The sequence below is a fragment of the Chiloscyllium punctatum genome, chromosome 32 (genome assembly GCF_047496795.1).
Source record: "Chiloscyllium punctatum isolate Juve2018m chromosome 32, sChiPun1.3, whole genome shotgun sequence".
NCBI classification, from domain to species: Eukaryota; Metazoa; Chordata; class Chondrichthyes; order Orectolobiformes; family Hemiscylliidae; genus Chiloscyllium; species Chiloscyllium punctatum.
The window spans coordinates 15,311,764-15,334,070 of record NC_092770.1 but is presented as its reverse complement, the minus strand read 5'-3'; the positions used below and the strand labels follow the sequence as shown (position 1 = coordinate 15,334,070).

Genomic DNA, 22,307 nt, shown 5'->3' with positions numbered 1-22,307 from the left:
AAATTCCCAGCTCGGCGAACACAACCACAACAATGAATAAATCAATGGTAGGATCCAAAGTCTGGTAGTTAAGTTTTGTTCCAAAAGGTAATAACTGGCATTAAATAGAAATTAAGAATTTCAGCAGATTGGCAATTCAGTGCTAAAATCAGGATCATTCCAAAGGGTAAATTGTATTTGAGTATTGCTGATAAAAGACATTTTGTTTTGTGCACACATTTCACAAAATACAAATTCAAGGAGAAAACTATTTATATTTAATATTCAGTCTATCACAGAATGAGTCATTGGGAAATGTCAGTGTCTATTAAGACAGAAATGGGGCATTTAGTTGCTACAAATGAACAAACTCCACACGAAGGCTTCTTGCTCAGGTTGGCACAGTTGCAATCAGTTTCCGTCAAGAAAATTTCTGTGTATTCGTTTAGATGGTCTTTCTTCAGTTGGTATCCCTTCCTGAGACACTAAAACAAACTGCAAACATGTTAATTTCCCTGAAGTGAGTTCCTCAGCAGTCTTGTATGATTTCTTACTAGATAGTATAAACTGCCTGCCTCCATTACAAGCATGAACAAGCACTGACTGATTTGGTGTGCTGGGACCCCTGTCATTGGGCAACTTTTTTTTTCCTACCACTGCTTTGAATGCACTAAAGTACTAAGTCCCATCATTTCAAGGATTTTGAAATTTGATTAAATGTGCACGTATGCAAATTGGTGTCAAGACTTCTAACACCAAGCTCAAGAACATTTCTTGAAAAATCAACCTAACATCATGCTGTCTCCCCACAGCCTGCCAAACAGAAAAACATACAAAATAGGCATATACATTGTTCCTTACACAGTGCATTAATAAATGTACTGGTGTAATTTTCCTGCTCTTGGCCTAAACAGAAACATTTAAATCAACTTCCAATCTCCACCCTTCCCTGTTTATGATCTGCTGCTGACTTTTTTCCATCACATCTCTGCCTATCCCCAGAAATGTAGACAATCAACCATTATCTGCCGTAAACCCTTAGGTACATGTTTGTATACCTTGCTTCCTATAAGAAATTTGTTTGTTTCTCTCAGTTTCTCTGATCTTTCTGTATGGATGTTGCCACATCCCAAATCAGTGTTTCCACCTGATTTTCTACCTATACCTTAACCTCCACTGTGGTTGACAAGACTGTTCTATTTCCTATGCTTTCATTATGCTTTTCCCTCCCATCCAGAATCATGACAGTTCTTTTTCTCAACCATGAGCAATACTGATGTAATACTAAACTAGAACTGTTTTTAAAATGTTCTTTAATTTTCCTTGTGCTAATATCCACTTTTCAAATTCTAACTTACCTCCTGTTGTCTCTGTTTACTTTTTGTCCCCTTACTAATCTAACCTGTGTCTAATCTGGAAAATATTTAAATTTAAATGCTGATTTGTTTTCTGGCATTGTTATAGAGAAGACCCTTTGGTCCAATTTGTACACACCGACCAGATATCCCAACCTGATCTAGTCCCATTTGCCAGCACTTGGCCCATATCCCTTCCTATTTATATACCAATCCAAATACATTTTAAATATTGCAATTGTACCAGTTCAACCACTTCCTCTGGCAACTCATTCACCATATCTATGCTGATGATTTTATGAACCTCAATGAGGTCACCCCTCAACCTTCCATGCTCGAATGAAAAAAATCCCTAGCCTATCCAGCCCCTCATTATAATCCAAACCCACCAGACCTGGTAACATCCTTGTCCATCTTTTCTGTATCCTCTCCAAGTTAATAATATCTTTCTGAAAGCGCAGCAACCAGTGTTCTATACATTTTAAATTTGGAGTCAGTTTGTATACTTCTCATCAAAAGCTAATTGAAAAGGCAGAATCTTGACAATCACATCACAGACGCATTGAGCTAAAGCTTTGAGAAGCTTTCTATTCAGTTTAAAAGGAAATTGAACATATGGTGTGACAGTGTCTTGATGCAGACTTTATAAAAGTAGGTTATTTCAAATGTTTACTAATAACCTACATATGTTATCATAGCTTTTTGCTATGAGTCCATCTTCAATTTGAATTTTATTCCGATCTATCAAATTGTGCAGACCACAGAATTTTCGTCTGGAATAATCAACGTTAATACTGTCAATTCTGAAGTATAGTGATAAGGAATTTGGAAGTATTCCAGTCTTCAAGCCATGATATAAATAGGACATGAAAATACTTAACATTGTTTGACAAAGCTGACTACTTGTACAATTCTTTTTAAACAGGAGTAAAGCATATTGTATTTTGTATATATCAGAGTATATTAATCATTGGGCTAACTCTCAAAATTGACTTTTTTGCTTGAATGCCCACAAATCAAAAGTTTGTGACAGGAAGTTTCAAGAGTTTTGATTTGTCGGCATTATGAAAATACAATCATATGCGGAGTGTGAATGAAATCATTTGTTGTATACAAGCAATTTCTATATAAGGAAATAAGTCTGCTGACAGAGGGTGAGTAATGTTTGCTGGTGTTCTAAAGATTACATTTGGAAGCTCAGAATCTAGGTGACCTTGTTTTTATCTTCATTTAAGCATATCTTGACAGATTGGTATGAGGTGTTTTTACCACATTTACATTGTTCCATTTATAGCCTGGCTATGCTGAGGCTAATAGTTGAGTTGAATGTTGTTTTTGAAAAGTTCATTTGATTACACCTTCAAATAGCAAAAAATGTGCACGTTTCGAAGTAACATCGTTGTTGAAGCCATAATGAGCAATTTTTCACTTTCAAGTCCAGCTTGAAGCATTCATGACAGGTATGTAGACAACCGGTACATGGGTTGCCAAGACCTGTGAAGTGCCGAAAGTGAGAGAGAGTCATAGAGATGTACAGCACAGAAACAGACCCTTTGGTCCAACTCGCCCATGCCAATCAGATATCCCAACCTGATCTAATCCCACCTTGCCAGCACCTGGCCCATATTCCTCCAAACCCTTCCTATTCATAGACCAATCCAGATGCCTTTTAAATGTTGCAATTGTACTAGCCTTCACCACTTCCTTTGGCAGCTCATTCCATACACATACCACCCTCTGCGAGAAAAGGTTGCCCCTTGGATCTCTTTTATATCTTTCCCCTCTCACCCTAAACCTATGCCCTCTAGTTCTGGACTCCCTCCACCCCAGGGAAGAGACTTTGACTATTTATCCCACCCATGCCCCTCATGATTTTATAAACTTCCATAAGATCACCCCTCAGCCTCTGAAGGTCCAGGGAAAACAGCCCCAGCCTTTCCAACCTCTCCCTTTAGCTCAATTCCTCCAACCCTGGCAACATCCTTGTAGATCTTTTCTGAACCCTTTCAAGTTTCACAACATCCTTCTGATAGAAAGGAGACCAGAATTGCACGCAATATTCCAAAAGTGGCCTAACCAATGTCCTGTACAGTCACAACCTGACCTCCCAGCTCCTGTACTCCATACTCTGACCAATAAAGGAAAGCATACCAAATACCTTCACTATCCTATCTACCTGCTACTACTTTCAAGGAGCTATGAACCTGCACTCTGAGGTCTCTGTTCAGCAACACTCCCTAGGACCTTACCATTAAGTGTATAAGCCCTGCTAAGATATGCTTTCCCAAAATGCAGCACCTCACATTTATCTAATCTTCCATCTGCCACTTTTCAGCCCATTGGCCCATCTGATCAAGATCCCACTGTAATCTAAGGTAACCTTCTTGACTGTCCACTACACCTCCAATTTTGGTGTCATCTGCAAAATTACTAACTAAATCTCTTATGCTCCCATTCAAATCATGACAAAAAGTAGTGGACCCAGCACCAATTTTTGTGATCACAGGCCTCCAGTCTGAAAAACAACTCTCCACCACCACCCTCCTCTTCTACCTTTCAGCCAGTTCTGTATCCAAATGGCTAGTTCTCCCTGTGTTCCATGAGATCTAATCTTGCTAACCAGTCTCCCCATGGGGGACCTTGTCAAATGCCTTACTGAAGTCCATATAGATCACGTCCACCACTGTGCCCTCATCAATTCTCTTTGTTACTTCAAAAAACTCAAATCAAATTTGTGACATGACTGGTGTTTTGCATTCTCTCCTCATGACTTGCATTCACTGTTGATAAATTACCAATTACGGTATTGTTTTAAAAAAGCCAATGAACAACTCTCAGGTAGTGAGGGACAACATAAAACTGAATTTATGAACCATGATTGGAATTATTATTTTTATGTCCTCTTGATCAATGCTTAATCTGAATTTGGTAAGAATCAAAAAATCTTGTTGGTTTAGTACTATGTTTAAGTAAATGTTTGTTAACAATGTGCCATATTTACTCCCCATCCCTTAACCCTCACAAGCATTGAAATATGTTGAAGTATAGTTTTTAATCACAAATTTGGCACAAATTATAAGTCTTCAAAACTTCCTTGAATGTAAATGTTTTTATTATTTGGTCTTTGGGCTGAAGGGGGTGTAGATTTATCAGAGTTGATCACAATTCTGTGATGGGAGAAAGCATCTTAAATGATTTCATTCTGTTTCACCCAGCATATATATTAATATATATATATAACAAAACATGGCACATTTGTTTGTGTTGACCAACAGAAACCACTTGAAGACATTAATGTGTGTTGTGCTGACCAGCAATTAAGTCAAAAGTCTTTCTGATCTGTATGACTTAATATACTAAGTCGACTTTACTGAGTGAACCTTCAGGAAAGCTAGTGTTCATCTAAAATGATTTATTGTTCCAAATGTATTTTTCAATTTAAAAGTAAAGAATTAGGATTCTACAATGGAGTGTGAGAAAGGAAAAAAAAACACAGATCCTCATTAACCCTAAAGTCCACAGAAGCTATGAGTGAAGGAGACAGTAGAGAAGGCTTTTTGAAGGCTCTCACTGATAACATACTTTCCTCAATGCATTACAGTGATATACAAAAGGTCACCATAAATATTATTGTGATGCAAAATATATTGACAGTAAAGCAAGTCATCACAAACAAAACAAAGGACTGGAAATTCACGAAGTTATACAGCAATTACCACATGAACATGATTGTTCAAACAAAGCACCCTTCTTTAAATCTCATGAAATGTAAACACATGTATCTTAGAGGAAACTTTAATGCACCATGGACTTGTACATTTGTACTTTAGCACACATGACAGTACAATCAAGTCAGATCAATTTAAAAACAATTATAAAAAATACATCGTTGTAAAATTTCTTGTCCATCAAGAGTAAGGGCGATGTTAATACTTGAAATATCAAGGAGAGATCATTTAAAATAAGATCTGCACTGCAGTTTAATGCTGTCATTTACACTGTGCCTTTGGTGCCAATGTTGCACCACGGTTTTTGGCACACTGGGACCAAGAGGATAGCATATTGACCTTATAGAAATGCTTCTTAATTAAATAGACTCTTGATGGTGATCAATCACTGTTTTGGTGCAGTTACTTTGACAATGGAGCAACTGTGAATATCTGGGATTTGAGAATGGGTCTGTTGCTCAGAAACTGTGATTCCTTGCTGTGTTAGAGATGAATTGTTAAGTCATTCCAAAAATCCTAAATCACATGATAGCTAGTGCCCTGTGGAGAACTAGACATCACCATATCACAAAGCATTTTCTTAGGAGTTACTCAAGAGAAAAGATATTTGGAAAATTTTGATGCATTGAACCCAAGGTTCTTTTTCTTTTAAACAAGGATTTCTCCAATATTGCAATACATAGCCTATGCCACTGAGGTCAGAAAAAGCACTTCCAAATAGTGGCCTTGCATTCTAAATTCTTAAAAAATAAGAATGCCAGGTACTGTTTGATGCATAAATTAAAAGTGATCTGCACTTTGCTCTCAGATTAATGCAGCAAGGCATGGCAGCCATCACTTTTTGATTGCATAATTGCTGAAATATTGTTAGTAAAGACATGGTTGACACTGCAAAGGCTTTCTTTTTGTCTCCCTAGTGCTATCATACTAAAATGAAATTCTGAATTCTTGTGATCAAGTCGTATCGGTGCTGTGGAATTAAATCATATTCACTTAGAATATGAAGTGCTGAAGTGATTTGTTCGTAGACCAGATAGACAGAAGGTTAGATGCACAGTAATGCTCTTTTCACGTCATAGTCCTAATTTCCAAAGCCAAGTATACTGTCAGAAGCAACCATATAAAACAAAGCAATGGCTGTATTCTGGGAGGCATCAGATTCCCCCAGGGGCTGTTATTTTTTTTTGAGGTGCTTTTGATATCTGGAGACTTAGAATGACAAATATTATTTTTGCAATTTTTCATGACATTTTTGATCTGATTGTGAAAACACTGATATTCTGGTATGCCCATAAAGACCAGTAATGTTGTTTCCCCATTGTTAGCTTCTAAGGTTTGTTTTCCACATCAAAGTGCATGTGGGACATAGTTTATTAATTCTACAGTTTGTGTTATTCCTTTTACCACCCTATCTTTCTCCAAATCTTGTGTTCTGCCTAGGGGCCTTTAGTGTACTTCATCTTTTGATCAGAGATTTTGGTGATGAATGTCCAGCCCTGCACCACAGAACCCATTATTTATAATATAAAAATGAGATGAAAGATTAAATTACAAAAGCAAAATACTGTAGATGTTTCAAATTTGGCATAAAAACAATGTTTTAACTACCAGCAGACTGGGTTGTAGGGAGAGTACTGTGAACTCTAGTTAAGGCAAATAATCTAATGTTCTTTCGTCAGAACCAGAAAAGGCAAAGAGATTTAAAACGTTTCAAGCAATAGTCACAAATGTAGATGAGAAGACACCAAATAAGGTGAAAGCCAACACAGAAAATCAGCTCTGAGGGCTAAGATCAGATTGCTTACGCTGTGGCGCTATATGTGAGGGAGACCAAATGCACACTGGAGAACTGCTTTGCAAAATACCTCCATTTAGCTCATAAACTAATTGCTCTAAGTTTCCTGTCCCTGCTCTTTCAACTCTTCACTTTACTCTAACATTACTACCTCTTAAACTTCCAATGAAATTCAACTGAAACTTGAGGTACAGAACGTTATCTTTTGGCAATATGTTTTATGGTCTTTCAGACTCCACATGGAGTTCAACACTACTTAGGAACATGGGAACAGAAGTAGGCCATCAATAAGAAAATGGCTAATCTGTGACCTAACTCCGTATGCCTGCCTTGATACCCTTGCTTAATAAAATAGAACAGTAGTGATTATTCTGCTCTGACTGTTCTTACCTTTGATATCAATCCTAGGTTTCTTTTTTGAGTATCCTATTACCATTCCTTTTACTTCCTTTGCAATTCTTTTTGCATTTAATTCCCCTTTAAGTGTTATGTTCCAAACCCCTCCCACTTTGTACTTGCAATTGTTTTAAATTTCTAATATCACTAATTCTGTTCTTCTCTTCACAGTTGCTACATAACCTGATGAGTATTTGCTGCATTTTCTAGCTTTAGGTATTTTTCAAATCAACCTGTTCAGAGGGTGGCTCGCCTGAGCAATGCACGTCCTCAGGAAATGGTGAATGTGGGCACAATTATAAGACATTTGGATAAGTACATGAATAGGAAAGGTTTGTGGACCAGGAGCAGGCAGGTGGGGCTTGGTTAGTTTGGGATTATGTTCGGCATCGACAGGTTGGACCGAAGGCTGTGTTGCTGTGCTGTGTGACTCCACGGACCTCTGCAGCAGCTGGGATTTGAATCTGGGGGCCTCCTGGCTCAGAGATAGGCTCACTATCACTGTGCCCAAGAACCCTCCCTTGCTTAATTATTGCTACTTGTAATGGAGGCCTTGGGGGGAGTAGGGGGTGGATATCAGTGTCCCATTCCGTTGACATTCCTCAGAAGAAAACAAATCAATGCTTTAGTACTTTCTGCATATTTTAAAGCGAAACTGGAAGCCTGAAAATTACATTTCTCACGTGTGACATTGGGGTTTAAAATTGTCTGAAGGACTTTACACCTTTTGTTTAAGCGAACTCCTGGTTTTGTCCAGCCTTCTCTGCTGCTTCAACGTCCCTGCTCTCTCCCACTTGCTCGGGCGCTACCTCCCCCGGTGACTTAAGGTGGTCCTCGGGGCGGTAGTCAGCCCAGCGCCCCACCCTCCTGACCTCCTGCGCCACCCTGGGGGCGTTCTTGCACGGGTTGTGGTCGTACATCACCAGCTTCAGGTTCTTCATGTGCGCCAGGCTGGGGAAGCACCTGATCTTGTTGCGGTCCACGTCGATCACCTCCAGGCTCTCCATCTCCAGCAGGACCGGCGGGAAGTCGCCGAGCTGGTTGCCCGGCAACCAGATGCTCTGCAGCTGCCGGAGCCGCCGCAACTCCCGCGGCAGCTCCCCCAGCTGGTTGCAGCCGGCGTGGAGGACCCGCAGCTGCCGGAGCTCGGCGACCACCTGCGGCACGCGCTCGAAGCGGTTGCACTCGATCCACAGCGTCTTGAGGTCGGCGAGCGCGCCGAGGCCGGCCGGCAGGTCGCACAGGCTGTTGTTGCCCAGGTACAGGATGGAGAGCTGGCGGAGGCGGCACACCGCGGCGGGGAGCTCCCGGAACCGGTTGAAGTCCAGCGCCAGGATCTGCAGGCGGCCCAGCAGCTGCAGCTCGGCGGGCAGGCTGCTCAGGTTGTTGTTGCTGAGGTACAACTTCAGGAGCTGCGTGAAGGCGCAGGCCTGCACCGGGAACCTCCGCAGGTGCCTGCCGCTCAGGTCCAGCATTTTGTCCGGCGGCATCTCCTCGACGTCGCCGCCCAGGACGAGCTTCTGGCACGATTTCGACGGGAAGAAGGCGACGACGGACATCAGAGCGTTGCCCATTCCCCCGCCCGCTGCATGTTCCTTCAAACTGCAGAATGCTCCCCCCCTGCTCCTGAGCTTTGCAAAGTGGGGAAGAAAAGGTTCCCCTGGCTTTTCAAAATGGTTGGAACTCACCGAGAGGTTTCCTGATAACTGCACTGTGTGTCGGCTGCAGAGCGAGTTGGACGTGACCTTACAGTGAGGACCATATAAGTTCACTTTCACTGGAAGAATCCAGCACACATTGTCAGCGCCCTTCCTTATCTACAGAGCTAAGTGCTGCTCTTGTCAGAGATATTTGCCAAACCTGAAGGCAGTCGGCTATAAATCACACTCCACTGAAATGCTGTTACGCGGCCAGGGCTATCACACATGACTCGATTTTTCAAAGTTCAGGCAACGTTTAATTCAACGAGGTAAAAACAATGACTGCAGATGCTGGAAACCAGATTCTGGATTAGTGGTGCTGGAAGAGCACAGCAGTTCAGGCAGCATCCGAGGAGCAGCGAAATCGACGTTTCGGGCAAAAGCCCTTCATTATTCCTGATGAAGGGCTTTTGCCCGAAACGTCGATTTCGCTGCTCCTTGGATGCTGCCTGAACTGCTGTGATCTTCCAGCACCACTAATCCAGAACATTTAATTCAAGTCAAATCCTCAGAACCATTGTCCTTAACTTGCTTCTCATAAATTAAGAAATGTGGCAGAGTGAACGTGGGGATTTTATAAGCACTCGTTTTTATCAATGAAACTGTTTATTATTTTCTGTCTGGTGCGCCACACCACAGGGTTTGTAGGAAATGCTGACACAACAGCTGGCAGCCAGTGCTGCCTCTCATCATCTTCTCTGAACAAGAGCCTGCGATATTTTCTTGTTGCGTATGTATGGCTGCTCCCCCCACCCCGCCTTATCTCGCTTCCACCACCGTTTGCATTTTGATCACGTCTGCCAGAAACGAATCGATTCCACCAAATCCTAGGTCAAGATAAGGCATTATCGATCGTATTGAATGGTGAAGCAGGCTTGAGGGGCTGAATGGCCGACTCCCATTCCTTAACGGTCTGACCAACGTGAATTATACCCTCTAAAGGGAGGCAATGGATAGTGGAATTATTACTGGACTATTAATCCTGTGTAATGTAGTAGGGCCCCAAGTTCCTACTCCACCATGGCAGATGATAGAATTTGATTTCGATTTTAAAAATCTGTAACTAAAAGCCTTAAACGTGACCATGAAACCATTCTGGGTTGTCATAAAAATCCAGCTGGTTCACTAATATCCTTTAGAATTTACATACATGTTGAGGGGCAAGGACTGGTTAGGGATATCAGCATGACTGTATGCATTGAAAATTGTATCTCACTAATTTCAGTGAATTTTTTGACGACATGATCAAAAAGTTAGATGAAGGCAGAGTGGTAGACATTGTCTACATGGACTTTAGTAAAGCCTTTGACAAGGCATGGCAGAACCTGGTTAGTAAAGTTAGATCACATGGGATTCAGGGAAAGCTTGCCAATTGGATACAAAATTGGTGTGATGGTAGGAGTTAGAGGGTGGTGTTGGCGGAGGGTTGTTTTTTGGACTGGAGGACTGTGACCAGTGGTGTGCCACAGGAATTGGTACAGGGTCCACTTTTGTTTGTGATTTATATATGGTTTAGATGAAAATTTAGGAGGCTTGGTGAGTAAGTTTGCAGATGACACCAAAATTGGTGGACAGTGAATAAAGTCATCTAAGATTACAAAGGGACCTTGATTAATTGGGCCAGTGGACTGCGAAGTGGCAGATAAAGTTTTGGATAAATGCGGGGTATTGCGTTTTGGTAAGATGAACAAGGGCAGGTTAATGGTAGAGCCCAGGATGTCGATCTGTAATGCTGTCGAACAGAAAGTCCTTGGGGTTCAGGTACATAATTCTTTGAAAATTGCAGCTTGTTAAGGCATTTAGCATGCATACCTTCGTTGCTCAGACCATTGAGAATAGGAGTTGCAACGTCATGTGTTTATACAGTACACTGATGAGGCCACTTTTAGAATACTGTGTACAGTTCTGGTCGCCCTGCCTATAGTAAGGATATTATTAAATTGGGGACAGTTCAAAAAAGCAATTGCTGGGACTGGGTGGGGGGGGTTTGAGTTATAAAGAAAGGCTGGGACTTCCACTGAAGCAAAGGTCTTTTCCCTAGGGTGGGGGAATTCAAAATCAGAGGGCATAGGTTTAAGATGAGAAGAGAAAGATTTAAAAGGAACTTGAGGGACAACGTTTTCACCCAGAGGGTAGTTCATGTGAGGAATGAATTGCCAGAGGATGTGATAGATGCAGTTGCAGTTACGACATTTAAAAGACATTTGGACAGGTACGTGAATAGGAAAAGTTTACAGGGATATGGGCCACATGCAGGCAGGTGGAACTCATTTAGTGAGGGAAACTTAGTTGTCATGGACAAGTTGGATCGAAGGGTCTAATTCCAAGCTTAATGATTCTATGAAGACTACAGTCCCTACCTCATCTTGTCTACATATGACAATGTATTGCCAGCAATGACTCTTAACTGCCCCTGGAATGGCCTAACAAGTCACTCCAGACAAAAAAAAGTGAGAACCATATCCTATGCATACATTATAGAAAAGAACGAAGAATGCACATGTTCTTCCATTCTTTTCCATTTAAAACATCATATTGTCGATGCGCATGGTTATTTTATGCTACATGAAGTTTCACGAGAGGTTAATGCAAATAATTTAATCACACAAGGTCCCAAGTTTCTGTTGGGTTAAATGATAATATTCTATTTAGAAAACCAACTTGTTATTACAATGTCCAGCTAACTGGAGGAGGGAGGCAGTGTTGGCCCTGAAGTTATGTCATTGAACTAGTCCAATAGGCCCCAAGTAATGTTGTGAGGACAGAGATTCAAATCCCACCATGGAAGCTGATGGATTGTAAATACCACTAATAAATCTGGAATAGCTGAGTAGTGACAATCATTAATTGTCAATCACATGCCCATTTTGGGACCACGCTTACCTGGTCTAACCTGCATGTGATTCCAGACCTATGCCAATCTGGTTGATTATTAACTGCCATCTGACATGATCTAGCAGGGAGAGGTAACAAGTGGTGGCTTTGCCAATGTTGCCCACAGAGCAAAAAGAAATCCCAACCAAATTCTATTTAAATGTTCCAGAATTTTGCCTCCACTTAAAAGCTCACTCCATGTATAGGTCACCCGGTGTGTGAAGAACTCGCAAATATTAGTCCTAAATCTGTATTCTACCAACATGAACATGCTTACCCTCATTCTGCAGACAATTTGAAGCAATTTTATGGACCTACTTTATCCCTAGACATGCCTCTATACATTAATGGATTGTTTCGAAATGGGAATAGAATATTTTGCAGCCATCTTTCTTTCTTATGCAGTCTTCTGTGTCCTTCTAAGGATCACCCTCAAAGCATTTGAACCTCCTGAGTTCACAATTTCTCTCTGTCTCTCTGTGACTAGACTGGTAATCAAATTGAAATCATACCAAAGTACCATTTAATCAAGGCACCAGCTCCACTGCCTCATGTTATAGTGTTGAAGCTATAGTATACAGTTCAGCTTTGTAATGTATGAGCGAATGCAGTTTTGCTTTGATTGGACACGTTGAAAACCCAATTCGACTAAGATTCGTAGTCATATTCAATCCTCCGCTTTTTCAATATAATCTATGCAGCACCATCTACTTCAGGTGCAGTCAACTGCACTTCGATTCCACCTGCCTTTATTTTGCTCAGTTGCCTGTTTCGCTCAATTCATAACCTCTCTCAGATCAGGCAGTAGCATTTCCAGTCTGACACAATCGGAGATGTCATTTCGAGGAGTGCATTTTTTTTCCACCAGTATCTTAAAATTATTTAGATGTCGCCGAACACAGTTTTGAAAAATACTCTATGATATATTTGCAAGCGGTAAATGGTTGGCATTTGATTAATGCAGTTGAAAATGGATTCATTGCAAAAAAGATGTTTTAATCACTATTTGCGAGCGACCTGACTTTACATGAATAACTTTCTATAAAACGTCGGTTATAGCGGGAGGAGTGGTCGGTTTCTTGGTGCAATTAAAAGTAAACATTTAAAATCTCTTAGGACAATCCTATTTCCTTGCACCAAGTCGACTCAGCGTAATTTTTCATCTGTTCAGAAGTCTGCAAACGAGCCTGGTGAATATAAACTCTCAGCGGTGATTCATTCATGCTGGCAGCTTGGCCAGATTGAATGTTTTTTTTGCAAAGGGTCACGAGATGCATTGAGTAGAACTTGTGCTTAAAATTCCGCGATTCTTTTGTGGATTTCAGGCAAAATGCACCAATTTAAAAATCAGCGTTACCGAACAGAAACACCCAGCTGGTATTTTTGTGTGCTACCTTTAATCAGAGGTAACAGCTAAATATACCATATGTCAGAATACAAAAAGCGCTGTATTCACGCAGAGACGTTATATTAACTTTGAAGTGAGAACAATAGATTTGTGATATCTGTCTTGCTCAATTAGTCCCCTGTTTTTTAAATCATCCATTTTCTTCTTCCCCTGGAATTTCAATTCATGGCCTACTCACAAGAGATTCTAACACGAATAATGCTCATTGTAATAATGGCATAATTAATTATACAATTGCTGTCTTCCTAGAATAACATGTATACATTTTAACCTGATTGATAAGACACCAACGGGTTCATGTGGTGCACTGAACCAATGGACCAGAAGGCTTGGGTTCAAGCCCTAAGGGATGAAAAAGTGTATAACCAATAACTGTGAACAGGTTGATTAGGAAAATAATGTATCTGTATCAAAGTGAGGGGCTCTTATTGGTGGAGTGACAACTTCTGAGCCAGGAGCTGTGTGCTGCAGAGGTACAAAGAACAATACAGAACAGGAACAGGCCTTTTGACTTCCCAAACCTTGGGTTCATGTCACTCTACAGGTGACCCCATTGCATATACAGACACTCCTTTAGACACACACCCTCTCCTACCGACCCAGACACTCACCAGACCCTCTCTCATACACTCACACATGCACTCTATCACAGACTTACCCCTTTACAGTCATACACACACACTCTCTCACAGACACTCATAACCACCCCTCACCCCCACACACATACACAGATATGTTTGTGGGGTGAATTGTACTTGCAGAATTACACTTTGCTCAAAAACTGCATGAATCCATGTAAGATTCTGTAAATCCGTTTTTAGATTAGAATCAGTCTGACCATTGTGGCACAAACAGTCTCACACCTTATCTGGGCTGACATGACACCAATTGTTAAAGTTCACTTGAGAATGTAACTTTTAAAAAGGTTTTGTGATTTACATATGAAAGAACTGAAATTAACATGGTCATTCTAAAAGATGAGAGACTTAACAAACAATCCATGTCTTTTTCAAGATATAATTTCAGTTACCAACACTGTAAACTTTTGCTATAAATTCTGTGTCTTATGATCTTATACTCCACAACCACCTGATGAAAGAGCAGTGCTCCGAAAGCTAGTGCTTCCAAATAAACCTGTTGGACTATAACCTGGTGTGTGATTTTTAACTTTGTACAAACCTGCACTGACACATTTTACTCTTCCATATTAAACTATTTTCACTTACAGGATCTGCATCCTTCTATTCCCTCCCTATTCATGTATTCACAGGTGCTTCTTGAATGCTTCTATTGTGTCTGCTTCCATCACCTCCTCTGGCCATGCATTCCAGGCACTCACTACCCTTTGTGTGAAAAATGTGCATCACACTTCTCTTTTAAACTCCTCCCCCCTTGCACCTTGAACCTGTGTCCCCTAGTAAATGACCCCTCCACACTGGGAAAAAGCCTCAGACTTTCCACTCTATCCATGCCATTCACAATCTTATAAATGTCTATCATAGAGTCATAGCACAGAAACAGACCCTTCAGTCCAACTTGTCCAAGCAGACCAGATAGTCTAACCTAATCAAGTTCCATTTGCAGCACTTGGCTCATATCCACCTAAACCTTCCCATTCGTATACCATCCAGATGCCTTTTAAATGTTGTAATTGTACCAGCCTCCACCACTTCCTCTGGCAGCTCATTTCACACACACTCCACTCTCTGTAGGAAAAAAGTTGCCCCTTATGTACCTTTTATATCTTTCCCATCTCACCCTAAACCTATGCCCTCTAGTTCTGGACTCACCCACCCCTGGGAAAAGACTTTGTCTATTTACACAATCTATGCCTCTCATGATTTTATAAAACTCCATAAGGTTACCCTTCAGCCTCTGACACTGCAGGGAAAACAACCCCAGCCGATTCAGCCTCTCCCTATGGTTCAAATCCTCCAACCCTGGCAACATCCTTGTAAATCTTTCCTGGACCCTTTCAAGTTTCACAACATCCTTTCAATAGGGAGACCAGAATTGCATGTAATATTCCAAAATTGGCCTAACCAATGTCCTGTACAGCCGCAACATGGCCTCCCAGCTCAATGCTCTGACCAATAAAGGAAAGCATACCAAATGCCTTCTTCACTATCCTATCTACCTGCGACTCCACTTTCAAGGAACTATGAACCTGCACTCCGAGGTCTCTGTTCAGCAACACTCCCTAGGACCTTATCATTAAGTATATAAGTCCTACTAAGATGTGCTTTCCCAAAATGTAGCACCTCACATTTATCCAAAATAAACTGCATCTGCCACTTCTTGGCCCATTGGCCCATCTGATCAAGATCCCATTGTAATCTGAGGTAACCTTCTTTGCTGTCCACTACATCTCCAATTTTGGTGTCATCTGCAGACGTACTAACTATACCTCCTATGTACATATCAAATCATTTATATAAATGATGGAAAGTAGTGGACCCAGCACTGATTCCTGTGGCACACCACTGGTCTCAGGCCTCCAATCTGAGGCCTCCAACCTCCAACATCACCCTCTGTCTTCCACCTTTGAGCCAGTTCTGTATCCCAAATGGCTCGTCATGAGATCTAACCTTGCTAACCAGTATACCATAGGAACCTTGTCGAACGCTTTAGTGAAGTCCATATATATCACATCTACTACTCTGCCTTCATCTACTCTTTGTTATTTCTTTAAAAAAACTCAATCAAGTTGGTGAGACATGATTTCCCACACACAAAGCCATGTTAACTATCCCTAATCAGTCTTTGCCTTTCCAAATACATGTACACCCCGTCCCTCAGGATTCCCTCCAACAACTTGTCGACCACTGATGTCAGACTCACCAGTCTGTAGTTCCCTGGCATTTCCTTATCACCTTTCTTAAACAGTGGCACCATGTTAGCCATCCTCCAGTCTTCTGGCACCTCCTCTGTGACTATCAAAGATACAAAGGTCTCAGCAAGGAGCCCAGCATTCACTTCCTTCAATTCCCACAGAGATCTAGGGTATACCCGATCAGGCCCTGGGGATTTATCCACTTTTATGCATTTCAAGACATCCAGCACCTCCCCCTCTGTATTATGGACATTTTTCAAGATGTCACCATCCATTTCCCCACAATCGTTATCTTCCACGGCCTTCTCAATAGTAAACACTGGTGCAAAACCCGCCCCTCAACTCCTGTATTCCAATGAAAACAGTCTATCCAACATTTTTTTCATAGCTAAAATGCCCCGTACCAGGCAACATCTTGGTAAACATTTCTGAACCCTTCCCAAAGCATCCACATTCTTCCAATATTGTGGTGACCAAAATACTATGCAATATTCCAAGTGTGGCCTAACTAAAGTTCTATAATGATGCAACATAACTTGTCTATCTCTACACTCAATGACCCTTCCAATGAAGGCAAGCATACCGTAGACCTTTTTTACTACCTTATCTACCTGCGCTGCCACTTTCAGTGATCTATGGACCTCCATACCCAGATATCTCTGTAAATCAATACTCCTAAGGGTTCTACCATTCACTGTATGATTTCCACCTGTATGAGACCTTCCAAAATGCACCACCTCACATTTGTCTGGATTAAATTCCATCAGCCATTTCTCTGCCCATGCTTCCAACTGATCTATATCCCACTGCATTATCTGACAATCCTCCTCAATATACACAACTCCACCAATCTTTGTATCATCCGCAAACTTACTAGTGAGACCAGCTCCATTTTCCTCCAAATCATCTATGTAAATCACGAACAGAGAGGTCCCAGTAATGATCTCTGCAGAACACCACTAGTCACAGCCCTGCATTCCAAAAAGCAACCTTCCACCACTGCCTTCTGTCTCCTATGACTAAGTCAGTTCTGTAACCATCTTGCCAACTTACCCCATACCATGTATCTTTATTTTTTTGTACCAATCTGCCTTGAGGCAAACTTTGTCAAAGGCTTTACTGAAGTCCATGTAGACAATATCAACTGCTTTTCCCTCATCAACCATCTTCATCATGTCCTCAAAAAACTCTATCAAGTTAGTGAGGCACAACCTGTCCCACATAAAACCATGCTGTCTATCGCAAATCAGTCCATTTGCTTCTAAATGCTTATAGATCTTGTCTCTGAGAATCTTCTCCAATAATTTCTCTACCGCTGGTGTGAGGCTCACAGGCCTATAATTTCCTGGATTGTCCCTGTTAACCTTTTTAAACAATGGGACAACACGATCTGTTCTCCGATCCTTTGAGAATTCACCTATGGCCAAGGAGGATACAAAAATGTCCATCAATGCTTCAGCAACTTGTTCTCTTGCCTCTCTCAATATTCTGGGGTACATCCTATCAGGACCCAGGGACCTATCTATCTTAATACTTTTTTAAAGATGCATAACACCTCTTCCTTTTTAATAGCAATGTGACTTAGAAATTTGACACCCTTCCCTGAGATCATCCTCCACTAATTCCTCCTCTTTGGTAAATACCGATACAAAGTATTCATTTAAGACCTCGTTTAAGGCCTCTTCTGGCTCCACACATACATTCCCTTCTTTGTCCTTGAGTGGGCCAACCCTTTCCCTGGCTACCCCCTTGCTTTTTATATATGTATAAAAAGCTTTAGGATTTTCCTTAATCCTGTTTGCTAATGACTTTTCATGAACCCTTTCAGTCCTTCTACTCCTTGCTTAAGTTCTTTCCGACTTGTATACTTCAAGGGTTTTGTCAGTTCCCATCCTCCTGGACCTCACATATGCTTCCTTTTTCTTTTTGACCAAGGTCATAGCATCCCTGGTCATCCAAGGTTCATGTAACTTGCCATACCTATCCTTCATTCTCACAAGAACACGCCACTCCTGAACTCTATCAACTGACATTTGAAATGCTCCCACATGTCCAATGTGGATTTACCCTCAAAAAGCCACTTCCAATCAATACTCTCCAGTTCCTGCCTAATATTGTTGTAGTTTGCCTTCCCCCAGTTTAACACTTTCACCCAAGGACTGCTGTTATCTCAATCCATGAGTATCTTAAAATGCACAGTATAATAGTCACCTCTCCTGAAATGATCCCCCACTGAAACCTCACTCACCTGGCTGGGCTAATTTCCCTCAACTAGGTCTTTCTCTGATTGGACTGATTACATAATGTGTCAAGGAACCCTCCTGAATTGTTCTTACAAATTCTGCACTGTCTAAGCCCACAATTCCCAGTTAATACAGGGGTAATTAAAATCATCTATTACAACAACCCTGCCATTTTTATATCTTTCTAAAATCTGTCTACATGTTCTCTCATCTATCTCCAACTGGCTGTTGGGAGGCCTGTAGTAAACCCCCAGCAGTTTGATTTCACTTTTTTTCCTATTCCTGAGTTCTACCCATACTGCCCCTCTGAGTTGTCTGATGTATCCTCCATCAGTACACCTGTGAAATACTCCTCTACCAGTAATGCAACTCCCCCACTGTTTTTACATCTCTTTCCATCACACCTGAAACATCGAAATCCTGGGTACGCAGTAACACTTCTCAAAAGGTTAATTTAAAAATCTTGTACCTATAACAAGACTTTTAGACTATCTATTCAAAAGCAGTGCACTCAGAAGCTTATGTAGCTGTAATCCAAGAATGCTGAATATTTATTACTGTGCTTCTTTATATACATAGTTGTTCTAAAAGTCATTCCAGTTCTGTCAAAATAAAGTAACTAAAAGCTAACAAGTACCAAGTATTAAAAACAATGAACTCAGTCACACAGCAAGTCAATAGAAATGAATAGATAGCATTTCCACAGTACCTTTCACACCCTCATAACTCCCAATGAGCTTTGCATCACAGGAGAACGGTGTTTCAACATTACTGTTGAAATGTAAACAAGTATAGCAGTCAGTTCATGCACATCAAGATCTCACAAGAAGCAATATGTGTTTTAGTAGTGTGTTGAGAACTAAACTTTGGCCATCAGATTGGAAGAGCTCCATCCCCAAGTGTCCTCCAGCTCCCCCATTCAAATAGTGCTATGAAATGCTTTATATCACCCAAACGATCAGAGAGGATCCACATTTGATATTTCACATAAGAGATGTTGCTAAAGTGTCACCCTCGATTATGTGCAAACGTCCCTGAATTGGACTTGAACCCATGAGGCAAGGGTGCAATTATTGAGCCAAGGTATACACTACAAAATAAACATTAAATAAAGGATCCTATTAGCTTTGTTCCTGTAAATTATGCAATTATTAAAATAGTGCCCAGAGTGAAAATGTTCAAATGCATAAATGTTCACTGCACATATGCTGACACTACAATGGTTAATTTTCCTGTAGCTTGTTTACATTCCCAATACTTTGTTGAATTTCGTAAACATAACATGCTGTATCGCAATGTTCTATCAGCAGTAGCAGGTCAAGCTGTCCCTTTAGTGCTGAACCAACAGATTGCAAGTGAAGGTTACAAATCAATATTGTTGATACAAAATCAAATAACATAGAAAAATGTAAGGGTTTCCTTATGAGATAAAAATATCCAGAAAATTAATTTTCAAAGTAAGATGATAACCAAGCTGCCAAATATGTCACTGATCTTAACTACCAGTTGAGATTTTCACAGTTATCATTTTATCCTACACTTAGATATACATAGGGTTTAATGCATTTGCAACTTAATGAAAAACATCTTCAGAGTGGATGACATTTTTTTCAAAATCCAATTATATTATTCAGATTTAACTCAGAAGGTGTGCCAGATCTGAGAGTCTGAGACTGTAGACTTTTGAATATTATCTTATGATGTAGTGATAGAGATGTATGCTGGAAGAATATTTGGTTCATGCAATTTGAACTTCACAGCATAGAAAACTGCGAGAAAGGAATATGCGTTGGTGGCCTTCTGCCTCAAAATGATATACACATTATATTGATCAAACCCAGTTAGTCTCATGCCTTATATTTATCCCCATTTTTACTCAGCTCACCACAAAAATGGACTTGTGTTTCATACAATGACCTTCCTAATAAAGATAAGAGCATCGGAGGCTGAGGGGTGACCTTATAGAGGTTTATAAAATCATGAGGGGCATGGATATGATAAATAGACAGTCTTTTCCCTGGGGTTGGGGAGTCCAGAACTAGAGGGCATAGGTTTAGGGTGAGAGGGGAAAGATATAAAAGAGACCTAAGGGGCAACCTTTTCATGTAGAGGGTGGTACGTGTTTGGAATGAGCTGCCAGAGGAAGTAGTAGAGGCTAGTACAATTGCAACATTTAAAAGGCATCTGGATGGGTATCTGATTAGGATGGGTTTGGAGGGATATGGGTCGAATGCTGGCAGTTGGGTCTAGATTGGGTTGGGATATGTGGTTGGCATAGACGAGTTGGACCGAAGGGTCTTTTTCTGTGCTGTACCTCTCTGATTCTATGACTCCAGTGCTTAATTTTCATTTAAGGCATTATTATTTAATTGTAAAGTAGTGCAATTTAGGCATGAGTATTTTTTCTTTTAGATTTTCCCCAATATTCTTAATGGCTGGCACAATTGTTGAAATTGCAACAAATAATATATTTACAATGGAAATTACTTTGAGGTATTTACACACAATGAAATGAGGAAAATGTACTCATGACAGGACATCAAATGCTCATGCATCAACACCTGATGTACTTTTTATATTCATCAGTATCCTGCACCACACTTCTATCTGGGCACATCAGATGAATGATATCTTTGCTGCGTGTTTCTCACTAGAGAGTTGCTTGCCACCATACCATCTAGCTAGGTTAACCTGCAGGACATTTCTGCTGTAAGAGACAAAAATAGAAATTGCTGGAAGAGCTCAGCAGGTCTGGCAGCATCTGAGGAAAGAAATCAGAGTTAACGTTTCAGGTCAAGTGACCCTTCTGCTGTAAGGATGGCTCTTCACATCACATTACAGATTTAATTCAATGAAGTACTTGAACATCCCCAACGAAAAAATAAATCTGTCAAACCAGTCATGCATGGATGCACCAGATCTGGATAATTGTGATGATGCTATTCCTTTAACAAGGTTATGCTGTCCTTAGCCATTATTTTTCAGAGAGGTTGTAAAAGCAGCAATGCTGAAAAGTCTGGCTTTCAATGGGTTTTAGGGCCAATATAATTCTAGCTAACAGATACTGCCTCAGACAAAAGGCTTCCAGGCTTTTAAAAGAAACACTTGTACAATGAAAGTGGAGTGACCAGTTCTCCAAGCTCAGCTTTGCTCTGGTTAGGTTTGGTTTTAGCAGTCTGGTTGTTCACTGAAAGCAATCAGTCAGTTTGAGGCTGCTGGTTTCAGAAACAGCTACATAGAAGACAGTGTTCCCTGCTGAACCTGTCTGCCATCTCTCTCTTTCTCTCCTGTAAGACCCTGTGCTTGCTTTTACCTTTTTTGCCAAGGGCTGTTTATGGGGATTGTTGCAAGTATTTGGAACAGCAACATTAAGTTGGGATAATCAGTTAGATTTTCAGATTGGTTAAATTATTCTGTATTCTGTTCTCTTTTATTTTTGTTTCATTCAGTAATCTTGTAAATAAATTTTGTTCTTTTTAAAACTAAGTGGATTGACCGGCTGGAATATCCACACTACACCTGCTTAAAACAACTAGCAAAGTTAGGGTCCAGGCATCTTTCTTGAAATGTTTTGAGTGGGTCTGGCTTGGTCCATAACAAGTAATACCTTCAAAGTTGCCATTCAAGTTGCCAGGGTTGTTATGAAGGTGGGTGGTGTCTTGGCTTTCATTAGTAGGAGGATTGAATTTAGGAGCCCTGAGGTCACGCTGCAGCTCTACAGACCCCTGGTTAGACCACACTTGGAATACTGTGTTCAGTTCTGGTCGCTTCATTAGAGGAAGAATTTGGAAGCATTAGAGAGGGTGCAGACGGGATTTACTAGGATGGCTTGTCTTATGAAGAAAGGGAGGGAGCTAGGGGTTTTATCCTTGAAGCAAAGAAGGGTGAGAGATGACTTGATGATGGTGTACAAGATGATGAGAAGTATAGATAGAGTGAACAATCAGAGACTTTTTCCCAGAGAGAAATGACCATCATGAGGGGACATAATTTTAA

The 22,307-nt window shown here is 40.8% G+C and overlaps 1 protein-coding gene across 2 annotated transcripts; it reads right to left on the bottom strand.

The window, feature by feature from the left end:
- Window positions 1-240: 240 nt before the first annotated feature.
- Window positions 241-8,887, bottom strand: lrrc10 (leucine rich repeat containing 10). 2 transcript variants are annotated; one of them, XM_072551704.1, is made up of 2 exons: window positions 7,978-8,887; window positions 241-474 (listed from the first exon to the last, which is right to left on the bottom strand). In XM_072551704.1, exon 1 carries the CDS (start codon window positions 8,825-8,827, stop codon window positions 7,985-7,987), a length of 843 nt encoding a protein of 280 aa, XP_072407805.1. In that variant the 5' UTR covers window positions 8,828-8,887; the 3' UTR covers window positions 241-474; window positions 7,978-7,984. The 2 variants fall into 2 exon arrangements, with proteins under 2 accessions (XP_072407805.1, XP_072407804.1); XM_072551703.1 differs by having other exon boundaries at window positions 241-464.
- Window positions 8,888-22,307: the final 13,420 nt, after the last annotated feature.